Source organism: Aquarana catesbeiana, linkage group LG10 (genome assembly GCF_042186555.1).
Source record: "Aquarana catesbeiana isolate 2022-GZ linkage group LG10, ASM4218655v1, whole genome shotgun sequence".
NCBI classification, from domain to species: Eukaryota; Metazoa; Chordata; class Amphibia; order Anura; family Ranidae; genus Aquarana; species Aquarana catesbeiana.
In genome coordinates, this window is record NC_133333.1 from 160,802,806 (window position 1) to 160,815,217 (window position 12,412).

The 12,412-nt window shown below is 45.2% G+C and overlaps 1 protein-coding gene across 2 annotated transcripts in view; it reads left to right on the forward strand.

The window, feature by feature from the left end:
- Positions 1 to 789: 789 nt before the first annotated feature.
- Positions 790 to 12,412, forward strand: part of DNAAF3 (dynein axonemal assembly factor 3) — a 47,753-nt gene continuing 36,130 nt past the window's right edge. For both annotated transcript variants that reach the window (XM_073602854.1, XM_073602855.1), the window contains exons 1-4: positions 790 to 914; positions 992 to 1,072; positions 7,278 to 7,417; positions 11,375 to 11,468. In XM_073602854.1, coding sequence (XP_073458955.1) covers positions 997 to 1,072; positions 7,278 to 7,417; positions 11,375 to 11,468 — 310 coding nt within the window. In that variant the 5' untranslated portion in view covers positions 790 to 914; positions 992 to 996. The remainder of the gene's footprint in view (positions 915 to 991; positions 1,073 to 7,277; positions 7,418 to 11,374; positions 11,469 to 12,412) is intronic.

Below are 12,412 nucleotides of genomic sequence, written 5' to 3' on the forward strand. Positions count from 1 at the left end.
ATCCCCACTGAGCAGGAAGATGACACACTGTGCAGCGACGGACCTGTCAGAGCGCCGCTCTCCCCTATGGGGGATCGGATGATGACGGACCGTAGAGTCTGTCGTCACCCGATCTGATCCGAAAACGGATGGAAAATTAGGGTTTTCCTCTGTTACACTTTTTCGGATCGGAGCGGGTCGGATCCGCTGACATCTGCTATTCCATAGGGATACATGTATGTCCGTTTTTCATCCGAAAACGGAAGGATGAAAAACGGACATACGGATCGTCCGTGTGAAAGAGCCTTAAAGAGCCGGTTCACACTAGAACGCCCCCAAAGTAGTACAGTAGTTGCTCCGATTAGAATGGTTCCATTGTACAGAACGGGAGGCGACTTGTCAGGCGGCTAGGTCGCCTGACAAGTAGCCCCCGTGTGAACCGGCTCTCAAAGTGGTTAAGCAAGTTGTTTGTAGGAGTTGATTGCCTGAGCTCAGGAGGTTGTAATCATAGAGGGATGAAAGATGTGTTGGAGGAGCTGCAAGAGACAGTTTATTAAGCCCTGCTAAACAAGTCCAGGTCCAGTTCATTGCGGTGCGGATATTATTATAAGAGTCATTAATAAACACACACTTGTTATATTCTTTTGTCACTGCCATAGAAACAACAGGCGCAAGACAGTCAGCAGCCCAGCGTCACCATGGCGACACCAAAGCTTGACGGCACGCAGCCTAGCGTGATAGAACCGATTGCTTTACAGCCGGCTCCTGCTATTGCTCGCTGTCCCTGTCAATCATAGATACTCCATTTTTATTGGACGGCTCTCGGCTTTGTTAGGGTGAGCTGTAGGAGGATGAATTGGTCATTTAAACGATTGGTCGGAGCGGTGTAGTGTTATTATACTTGTATTGGGTGTGTGGAGTCCGCATATCGCTCGGTGTGTGAGTATATGTGCGGTGTAGTCCTCCTATGGGGGTGGGGTGACTGGGTGCTAATATCTATCGTTATTTCCAGGCTTCATGGCTTCTGGAGGAAGTGGAGAAGTTTATCCAACTCTGTGGGGCTTCAGTCCTGCCTTGGACCTGCAAATGCATTGTGAGTGCAATTATCTACTTCTGTGCTCTGCTTATAATGAGAAATAATGGGTCTGTATACAGTGATCACACGCCAGGCTCCTGAGCGTAGGCTGAGCGAGCGTACACCGGGTGCGATGTGAGCGTACACCGGGTGCGAAGTGAGCGTACACCGGGTGCGATGTGAGCGAGAGCGTACACCGGGTGCGATGTGAGCGAGAGCGTACACCGGGTGCGATGTGAGCGAGAGCGTACACCGGGTGCGAAGTGAGCGTACACCGGGTGCGAAGTGAGCGTACACCGGGTGCGAAGTGAGCGTACACCGGGTGCGAAGTGAGCGTACACCGGGTGCGAAGTGAGCGTACACCGGGTGCGAAGTGAGCGTACACCGGGTGCGAAGTGAGCGTACACCGGGTGCGAAGTGAGCGTACACCGGGTGCGATGTGAGCGTACACCGGGTGCATTCTGATTGTACAACCTCCTTTACATCTATCATGTGGTGCAAGAGGTTGCCTTGTGTGATACTAGGTGAAAAGATTGGGTACATTTTTATCCTCAGATTACATCACTTTGGCAGCTCCAAGGCTAAGTTTTTAGGCTTGCATTAAAACTGCCATGCCTCTGAAAAGTGATCTGTTTGGATCACCTTTTAGGAGCATTTGACAGGCCATGATGCCAGTTTTAACCCTCCAAATGCTGCACCAGTGCGACATTTGCAGCATGTCCCTCTTCCCCCTGGTCGCGTTTAGCAGGCAGTACCACCACAACCATGGAAAAGGGGATATATATTTTGGCGCAAAGCATGATTGGTGCATATGAACACCCTGGGTGCTGCCTTTGCAGCTTAAGGGGGTGCTAAAAACACGGCTCAACCAAAGGGTGGGTCAGGTATCACGAGGAAATTGGGGGAAGGGAAATTAGGGGGGTGGCAGGAGGTAAGAATTGTTTGGGGGGGGGGGGGATTGGAGAGGTGTGGTGATGAGGGGGGATGGGTGAAGATTGGGGGGTGTCGGGCTAGAAAAGGTAATATGATGGGGGATTTGTGCCAAGATCGAAGCGTAAGTGCGTGTGCGCTCCCCCCCCCCCCCTTCTATTTGGGGGGGCGGGCATTGATTCTAGTAGGGATGTTTTGGGGGGTACTTGGTGTGAGGGGAGGGGAGATTTGAGGGGTAGGGGATTTGTGCTAAGAGGGGGAAGGTGTGTGGTGTTTTTTTTTTTTTTTTTTGTACTGGGGGCATATGGGGAGAGGGAGGATTTGAGCTGGGGGGGGGGGGGGGGGCATTTTAGCAGGATGGTGGATCTGTACTGGGAGGAAGGGGGGAGCATGCAGATTAGTGCTGGGGGGGGGGGGGGATTTTTGCTGACAGTCATACATATATTCCCCTCCCCCCCTTTTATTTTATCTTTTTACACACACCCCTAACTGCAAATCTAAAGGAAACGTACAGATTGTACAATCGGACTGTATAGTGTATGGCCAGTCTTACAAATGATGGTTTCTAGAGGAGGGAGAATAGCAGATTTATAAATGTATGCTTTCAGGCTGAATATAATTTTGTAGACCATGTAAAAGTTAAAGCACCCTTAACATCGCACCGATTTGAAAAAGTCGTTCCTGCACTACTTTTGGCGATTTCGGGTGTGCCTTGCATAGACGTGGCTTGCATGAAGCCTCACTTATATCTGGCTTTTAAATCATGCAATTTTTAGATGAAGTCGCACAGCTTCAAAGCCAAAGTCAATGTGAACGGGGCCTCAGGTTTGATCCATTTGACAGATTCGGACTGAACTACGATGTATGTCTGTGGGCGGGCAGAGTTGCCCGTGTCCCAGAAAGCTGTGGGACCGTTCGCAAAGCGCTGGGTGAGAAGCGCAAGGAGTCAGATGGCTGCCCACAGTTAACATGCCAGCACTGAAGACTGGTGATGATGACCGCGGTGGATCAGTTTTTGTAGCGGCTGACTTTTTAAATTTTTGCACACCTGACTGAAACTCCTCTTTTTAACCTCTTCCCTCCAATGGTACGCATATATGCAGCCTCTTGACGGGTGAGCTTTAATGCTGAGAGACCGCATATGTGACCCTATGTAAACACTTTTATGTGCTGTCGCCGGCTGGGACCGGAAAGCTCCTGATGCATACTTGTGATCAGGTGCTTTCTGATCATGTGACTGCCAATCACAGCAGTCACATGACTCCAATGCCCATGTCCACCTCCCGGCATTTAGAAGCTCTTAAAGGGCTGTGAGGCAGCTGGAAGCCCAAATCCATGAAAATAAAAGTCCACCCTTGTAGTGGAAGTACGCTGCATGTGCAACTCAATGTACATTCTACACAGGATTGTGAACAGCAAGGTAGGTGTATTTTATTGCAGAAGAGACATTGCATGTCTCTTTTTAATAGTTTGCCTGTTTTTTGGTTTTGGGGTTCTCCTTACGTTTTTAATCCTTATCTTCACACAAACAGAGCTTTCTTTTGGTGGTATTTAATTTCAACTAAAAAAGACCAAAAATTTTAAGGGGGGGTTTCTTGGTTTCTTTCAGTAAATTTTGTAAATAAGTAATTTTTCAACTGTACTGATGGGTGGCACTGATTGGCATCCCTGATGGACATTGGTGGCATTGGGGGGCTTTACTGTAATCGGGACGCAGATTATCAGTGCCCTGATTATCTGTCCGGATGTCCCCTGCGAGGAGGAGATGCCGCAGATAGGTTCTCCTCACCACACACTCTGTGGCGGCTGGTGAAGTTTTAGGATGGGGGGGGGGGGGGGTGCCAGACCCCACCCCTCCTTTTGCCCCACCCCTTATAGAATCACCCACTCCATCCCCTGTATTCCACTTGCTTCCACCCCTAGTGTCAGGAGTATACAGATCAGCACCACAGATACGGTATATAGATTGTTTAGGGTGGAGAGGCAGAGAGGGGGGTTATTGTTTAGGGTGGAGAGGCAGGGAACAGTGAACAGAGGTGGGGGAGGGGGAGCCAGGCTCACGGCAGGACACACTGCACACCGAGTAGAGCAGTCACTCTGTAGCCGCCCTGTAGAGGAGTTTGAGGACGGGGGGGGGGGATGGGGAAGCATGTTGCTGGGAGGGAGAGACATGCAAAAATCCCCTGTCATTCACAGTCTGTGAGAGAGAGATCACCTCCGATCCCCGCACTCAGTCACTCACCTTCTGCTTTGGTACCCCGTGCTCGGGCTCAGCTCAGCTCTGCACCCACCCGGCACATCTGTAATCTGCTCCCCGCCTCACAATCCAGGGTCCCAGGTTGCAGTAATAAAGTAGTCTGTGTCCGCACTCCACTCCGACTCCAGGGAAACTGGAAGTGACGCCGTAGTGCGGAAAAAGCACCGCCCATTCGCCCTCCGGTCTCAGCCAAGGAAAATAAATGGACAAGGGCCAGGGACAAATCACTGGAGACTGGGAGTGTGTGCGGGCGCATGGCTTGCGCCCTGCACATGCCCTAAACACGGGCAAATCGGCTTCCCAGTTTGCAATCAGCTGATTGCAAGCTGGGAAGCTTCCCATAGACCGCCGGCGCCTGGTCACTCTAAGGCTCGGTTCACACTAGGACGACTTGTTAGGCGACCGAGGTCGCCTGACAAGTAGCGTCCCATTCAGTACAATGGAACCGTTCTAATCGTCGCTCCGACTTAGAAAAAGGTTCCTGTACGACTTTGGGGGCGACTTGCATAGACTTCTATACAGAAGTCGTTTTGCAAGTCGCCCGGGCAGTCGTGTGCAGGTCGCCTCGGTGAGGCGACCTGCAAGTCGTGCCGCCTCTGGTGTGAACCGAGGCTTAAAGTGATTTCCCTCTTTTTTTTTTTTTTTTTTTTTTTTTTTTTATAGATCAGACGAAAATGAGGAACAAATGAGGAGTAAATCCGGGACAATTGGGACTGGCAACTGCCATAGCAAGTGTCAAAACATACAAGACTACAAACTGATAACCCAATACAAACTGTGATAAAAGCACCATAATAACATCTAGCGCAGTCTTCATGCCTTGAAACCAGGAGGAACCTTCATCCTTTTGTAACTCCTAGTAACCAGTGACACTAGTGACACAAGCCCTGGCTACTCACCATAAGTGACGTAACCTGTATCAACCTTTTGGCAGCAGTGCCATAACCTCTAATTACTATCCATAATGATGCTCTAAACTAGAGTACTGTTATCCATGTTACAATTTGTGGCTTGAAATCCCTGTCCCAGAGTCTCCCCCCCCCCCCCCCCTTTTTTTTTAAATATGTTTAATGTTAAACAAAAAAGCCTATGCTCACAAAAGACAGATGCATCATGTATTTTTATGTCTTGCATTGAGGTTATGTTTCTGTAGTATGTTGCTATTTAGTGGTGCTTTTGGACCACTACAAATTTACTTTGTGATTTTGGCATCCTAACTCTGTCCTCCCCTCCTGTTTAGTGCTAGTTAGTTTAGTCTTAACTAGACCCTCCTCATTTCTTCCATGTTCCCTTAGTGTTAGTTATTAGCAAATATGGGGCTTAAAAGTCAGTGGGGTTGATTTACTAAAACTGGAGAGTGCAAAATTGGGTGAAGCTCTGCACAGAAACCAATCAGCTTCCAGTTTTAGTAAATCAACCCCATTGTCTTCTTACACTATAAAAGACTGGAAAAATATATTCTGTACTGCAATTGGCTGAAATTGTTTGTTTGAACTTCTGTGACTTCAATGAGGCATTAAAGTGGCTGTAAACCTCAGACATGATATATGAACAAAACATGACCCTCTATAGCAGGGGTACTGAATTAAAATTCACGGGGGGTCTGGACAGTAAAATTTTCCAGCGGAGGTCCGAGTGTCCATATTGGTACTACGACTTGGATCCTTCACATCACAGCCTCCCATGCACGTCACAATCCCCTTCTTTTTTTTTTTTTCTCTGCACAAGTGTGCACAAACCTTTACATCAGTCAGTGTCCTCAGACCCCCTTTTACATCAGTGCTCTGTCCCCCCACCCCATCAGACCATACAATCACAGATGCCCCCCAAGGCTGTGGTCCAGATAGAACTGTTACTGGGTCTGGATTTGGATTGCAATCCACCATTTAGTGATGCATTTTTTTTTTTTTTGTTTTTTTATTATTTATTTTATTATATAGTATGTACTTGTTTCTATTAAAGCGGGGTTCCACCCAAATTTTGAACATTATCTCTATGCATTCTCTTCCTTGCCTAGATGCTGACATGCTGTGTTAAAAAAAAAAAAAATTTAAATCGCCGTAATTACTTTTTTTTTTTTTTTTTTCCTAATCTTCTTAGCACTTCCTGGTTTTCCTCCCATGGGAGTAGGCGTGTTTCTAGCCTCTCCCAGACCTCCCACAGTCCCCTGGGAGCTAGTCTCAGGCTTCCCAGCATGCATTGTGCAACAGCATCATCACAACATCTCGGTGAATGCTGGGAGCACAGCATTCACTGCATCCAGGAAATACATGCTTGTTGGCTTCAAATGCCCACAATGAAGATGGAAACCGCCTTCAGTGAATTTTATAAGTTATTCTTTACAACAAAATCGGACACTGGCAGACTTATTACACAGAACATGTGAGTAGATAATGATGAGAAGAAAAGTTTTTGAATGAACTCCAAAAAAAAAAAAATGATAGATAGGTGGACCCCCGCTTTAAGAGCACAAAGTGTCACTTTTGTCTGCTGCTTCATTCCTTTTGCTATCCGTATGAGTCACTTCTAACAAGTTTTCTTGACCCCAAGAGAAAAATGTTGACACTGGAGGGAGCTCCAGTTGATAGCCTCAGCTCTGTTCCTGTGTGCAGGGGGGTGTTCCTTCCCTCTAATCCACTCTCCAAGTTCTCTCTGAGCTCTGCAGAGTGTAACTTTAGCTCTCCACCCCAATTTTTGAGCTCTCAAAACTGATACATTCAGCACTTGGACAGGTACAACTCATGCAGGAGGATTTGTTTCATCTTTGTATCACACTAGGCCAGTCACTTCACTGGGTATATATAGGGTTACAACCACTTTAAGCTGCCTGTGAATGGTGCCAAGTCAGCAGGTTACCATACCATGCAGACAGACTGGATCTAAGGAAATATGTCCATGCATAAAATGACTTTTGAAATAAAACCACATCCATAGAAAATTGGGCATCATACACAAACTTACTGTTGCACAATGTAGATTCAATTCACTGTGGGGTTTTTTGTTTTTTTTTGTTTTTTTTTTTTCCCCCCCGCTCAGGTCGGCAGAGTACCCTTCAGTATCTGACTACATGTGATGACATCCCTGAATTAAATATTCTTCTTGTGGGATGTGGTGATGGAAGACATCTTCTCAAAACAGTCTGTCAGGCTCGCAGGTGGCCACATCGGAAACTTCATGTGAGTTAAATTATATACAATGGGTTTTGCGTTTAAAGGGAATGTAAAGTAATTTCTAGCTTGAAATTGCTAATTGTGTGTGGGGTTTTTTTTTTTTTTTTTGACCCCCGTGGGGTCACTACGTGTTCTAGCATCCACACATTTCACCCTGCTGGTCAGACATCCATTTTGGCACACTTTCCCAGACTATGTGCAGTCTTTTGCTTGGGTTTTTTTTTTTTTTTTTTTTTTTTTGTTAGGGGATTAAACTTGGATGGGGAAAGGGACATGGGATGCCCAAATGATTAATGCTTCTCAATGAAATCAATATTGGTTGAGTCTAAATTTTGACAGTTTCTTCCTCTGCACATCTCCTCCAGCACACTGCTTGAGATCACTTGCTTCACTTCACTGCCCAAATCTAGGTTCCTGTCACCATTGGCACATGGCTAGGCCTCACTCTGAATAAGTCCTAATGTTTTTCTAGTAGCCCATTACACGCAGTGGTCTGCAATCCTCTTTGTGGTAGCAACCGTTTTAGTTGAGAAGAATAAATGTGCTAACTGACACTTGGTAGACTACTGGTCCCAGCACATCCAATGCAAGTCCTACCAGCCATCGTGCCTGCAACGACTTGACTCCAAAACAACACCACAGTCTCTCCCTTTTGGCTCCACATCTAAATCCTGGCAGGTATCTCCCAGGGCTTCTCACTATGCTTCCCACTCACCGACCCCGGCATGGATCCCTCCTAAATAACTTGCCTGGCAGTGCTCCCAACTGTCATCCTGCTCCTGTTCCAGGACACCTCTCAATGACCATGTAAAGAGAGGCTCCAGGCCTAAATTCTTTTCCAGAACCTTCTGAAAACCAGAGGAGGCGCCCAAGAGCTGAAGCACATGTCAGTCACCTGCTGCTACACTAAACCACTCCCCTTACAGCATAGGCCTACCTAAATTTACCTGAGCTGACAGTATAAAACAAACCCACTACTATAGCACCTACCTACCTGAGGTAGAGGGTGCTACACAGACATCGTTAGAATTTTAAAAGCTGATTTTCATGCGGCCATCAAATTTGCTTAATCAAGCATGTTGAAATTTTTTGAAAACCGAATGACTTTCTAATCGCTGATGGGAGAATCATGTGAGCAATATGATCAAAAAGGAAATGCACAAGAAAAGATTCCCAGCCACGGAAATGTATTTTCTGTAGCAACATGAGGTGAAATGGAAGGCTTGGTGGTTTTGAATTTCAAAATCAATGGTGGCACCATCGGATTACAAAACTTCTAAATTTTCTAAAGAAAATTTGTTTGCAATTCGCTCAGGTATGGCCTGCATTAGACTTGCATTTATGAGGTACCTATACATTGATTAATACAGGTGAAGGCTCTGCTTCCCACAGTGTAGTGCTACACAAAAAGATTGTGTTAGGCCGGCCATACATGGTTAGAATTCTGAAAGCATTTTTATTCGAAAATCTTTTCTAAGAATTTTCATTTGAATTTTGCACCATTACTGGGACACAGCATTGGTCAATTTTCGTGCGGCCATTAAATTTGAGTAATTGGGCATGTTGGCAAATCTTTTGAAAAACAAACCATTTTCTAATCAATTATGAGAGAATTCTGTGAGCAATACAAGGTGGTTCATAAAGAAGTATACAGTTTCAATGGACTATGAAACAGGAACATTGTAAGCAATTATATGTTGCCTGTAACAGAAATGTAGGGGAATGTTTCAAGTTTTTTTTTTTTTTTTTTTTTTTTTTTTTTTTTTGAGACCGTCATAGATGTTCTATGTGTGCATCCTTAGTCACGACCGACACACATTGAGCCGGTAATCCATTTCCGCTCAAACGTGAGTTAAGATATCTTAATCGAGTGCAGTGATATATAGTGGCTGTGATGCACTGTTTCATCTCCGCTTGATCAACAGGAAGGGGTGGGACAAATACCTTGTCCTTTTTACGTACGCCCCCACAGGAAAAAGTCACAAGGTGTTAAGTCAGGACTTTTGGGTGGCCATTGGGTCAGTGACATGTTTTTAGTCCGCAGCTTGTCCAAACCATCGGTGAGGAAGATGTTCATTGCGGTAATCTCGCGCGTTGCCTGATCAGTGTGGCGGTGCACTATCCAATTGCCGTTGCACAACAGTTAGACACTGTTTTGCTCAATTCAAGAACCCAAAACGCCTTCACTGCAGACGCTTCCACTTTGACTGACTAGTCATGTGACACGCGCGCGCGCCTACGCGCTGTCGCCTACATCACTTTTCTCAGTAGTGGGATACAAACTTTGAGTACATCGCAGTTTTAGTCCGTGTCTTCAACTATTACTGTTTTCCAGCATCTGGAAACTCTATAATTCTTTATGAACCCCCTGTATAGTCGAAAAAATGCACAGGAGCACAAGAAAAGCAGATTCCCGGCCACAAATTATTTTCTGTAGCAGCATGAGGTGACATTGAAGGCTTGGTTGGTCGAATTTTGAAATCAATGGTGGCACCATCGGATCATAATTTCTGAGTGAATATTGGTTCAGAATTCGACCCATGTGTGGCCTGCATTAGTTTTGCTGTTCCTTTCTACAGTGGAAGTTGGCCAATAACAAAAACTATGCTCATTAAAATGTTCCTGCATGCACCGTAGTGTTTGTACAATTTTTACATTTCTTGAAATATAAACTTGTTGGACTACACATGTAGCATTACAGTGCAAATATCCAATTGAAATGGTAATGACTGGATAACTTCAAGGTCTTTCCATGTGATTTCACAACATGGCAAACTGAGGGATTACTCCTTTTGCCTATTTGGGACAGAATACACAGAGATGGTTACAAGCTTCATTTGACCCTCAACTTCTCAGGTTGTTCGCTGTCTTTCATGTTGGCCTAGAGAAGATTCTTCTCGGGCTTGTTTTTTCCCAGAATACAGGATGAGGTACAGGGCTTACTTATACAACTTGTACCTGGGAGTCTCACTTGGCTATCTTCAGGGCTGATGGCATCAACCCTCATGATCTCCTAGGTCAGGTCCAAGGTTGCAGTTTTTTGTATATAGGGAAGGTGATAAATCTAAGGTTGAATCCTGCAAGGAAGGTGTTAATTGTCCTGTTTTTACACAAAACCATTTTGTAATGTGTGCACGTAAGAAATTGTGAATAGGGCTCTGTTACAGCCTGAGGTTTTGGTACAGCAGGACACACATGCTCGAATACTTGAAGTATTGTCAGAATAAAAAGCTTTTTAAATCTACCAGGGGACACTCTGAACACAGTTCAAATCCATGCTGTAGATTGTAAATTAAGTTATTTTGTTAGGCCTCTTTCACCCGGCCAGTAAAAACAGTTGTCTGAGCTGTAGTTTTATCATGTCTGGTCACTTGCCTAAAGTGTAAGGCCCTGTTCACACCTGAGCATTTTTCTGATTGAAGCTTGTAGCTCTAAACTGCTCAACAAGCCCAATCCCATTTACTTCAATGGCCCCTTTTAAATATGGGCGTTTTTATTTGTCGTCTGAAGCTCCAAAAGTACATGAGCTTCTCTTTGGCATATTGCAAACTTTTTTGGCCCCATAGGCTTCAATAGAAACGCCTGACCTGAGCATTTTGGCCCTTGTTTTCTGCTCAAACAGCAGCTTTCCACTCCTAATTTTCTCCCCCTAGTGCTTTCTATTGGCTAAACAAAAAAATGCCTGAAGCTGTAAATGCTTGTAGTACACTTCTAAAAGGCTTGTAAAAAGGTGCAAAAATGCTTAAAGCGCTGTGCAAACTGTTGGTGCTATATAAATCCTGTATGATAATACCCAAAAATCGCCAGTAAATCGCTACGCTCGGGTTTTACTGTATAGTTAAATAACTCCTTATTGTATGCTTAACACCATTTTGAATTGCTCTGTAGTCATTCTGCTTTGAAAGCAGTTATTTTGTATGCCCAGTATACTTTTGGATTATAATTTATTTATTTTTTCCCCAGTTCTTCATAATCGAGAGTGACCTGGAGCTTTTGGCTCGGCAAATGTTGTTTTTGACTTTAGCACTGGAAACGTCAGAACAAATGGGTTTACAAGGTAAAATTGAGATGTACACGTCAAATCAAAGTCATCTGTGGTCCAGGTAAAATGAGTTACAAAGGTCATCCTATGCACATTTCACAACGCCTGCTCTTCAGGAATACAGTCAAGGCTCCTATAAAAAAACATAAAATGTTTTGCAGTCCTTCCCCTTGTTTACGCTTGTGGCAAGGACTGCTTCACCTCTGAAAAGCGATCTGACTTTCAGTTGCTTTTCAGAGGTGATTGTCAGGCAATGTTTTAATCCCCTAAATGCAAGACTACTGTACTGCAAATGCAGGCATTGCATGCAGCTATGCAGAGGTTGCAGCATGGCCCCACTCACCAGGTGGAAGTGTATACTGAAGGTGGCAGGGGGTATAATTCTTGATGCATGAGGCTCAGCCGCACATGCAGAGTGGAAATCGGCCCTAATGGTAAGCTATTAGCAAATTCGTAAAGTACAGTGCCTCCAACATAATCCAACAGCACAAAGTCACGTTAGAACCATTAAAGTCCACTGAATACTCCTTAATTCAGCAATCAAATTTACAGTGCTCAGAACAATAGCAGAACAAAATTGCACTCTACCCGTAATAATTCAGTGTTCTTAGATCCGGCCTGGTTTAGTCCTAGCATGACTATTTCTGTCCCCGTCCATCACCTGTAGTGCTTCAGCATTCTTTTATCATTCCGGGTCTAGTCCCGGCATTTTCTGATAGCTTCTGGCCTGCCCACCACCTGTAGTGCTTGCTTCTGTATTCTTTGATCATTACCTGGCATTTTCCGACATCTTCTGTCTCCGCCTGCCCACCACCTGTCAGACCTGTAGCAAAAAGTCTAGGGGAAAGTGCTACAGATGGTGGGCGGGGACAGAAACTGCCAGACATTGCCAGTTAATGATGATGACAGAATACAGAAGCAAGCGCTGCAGGTGGTGGGTGGGAAGCTGTTGGAAAATG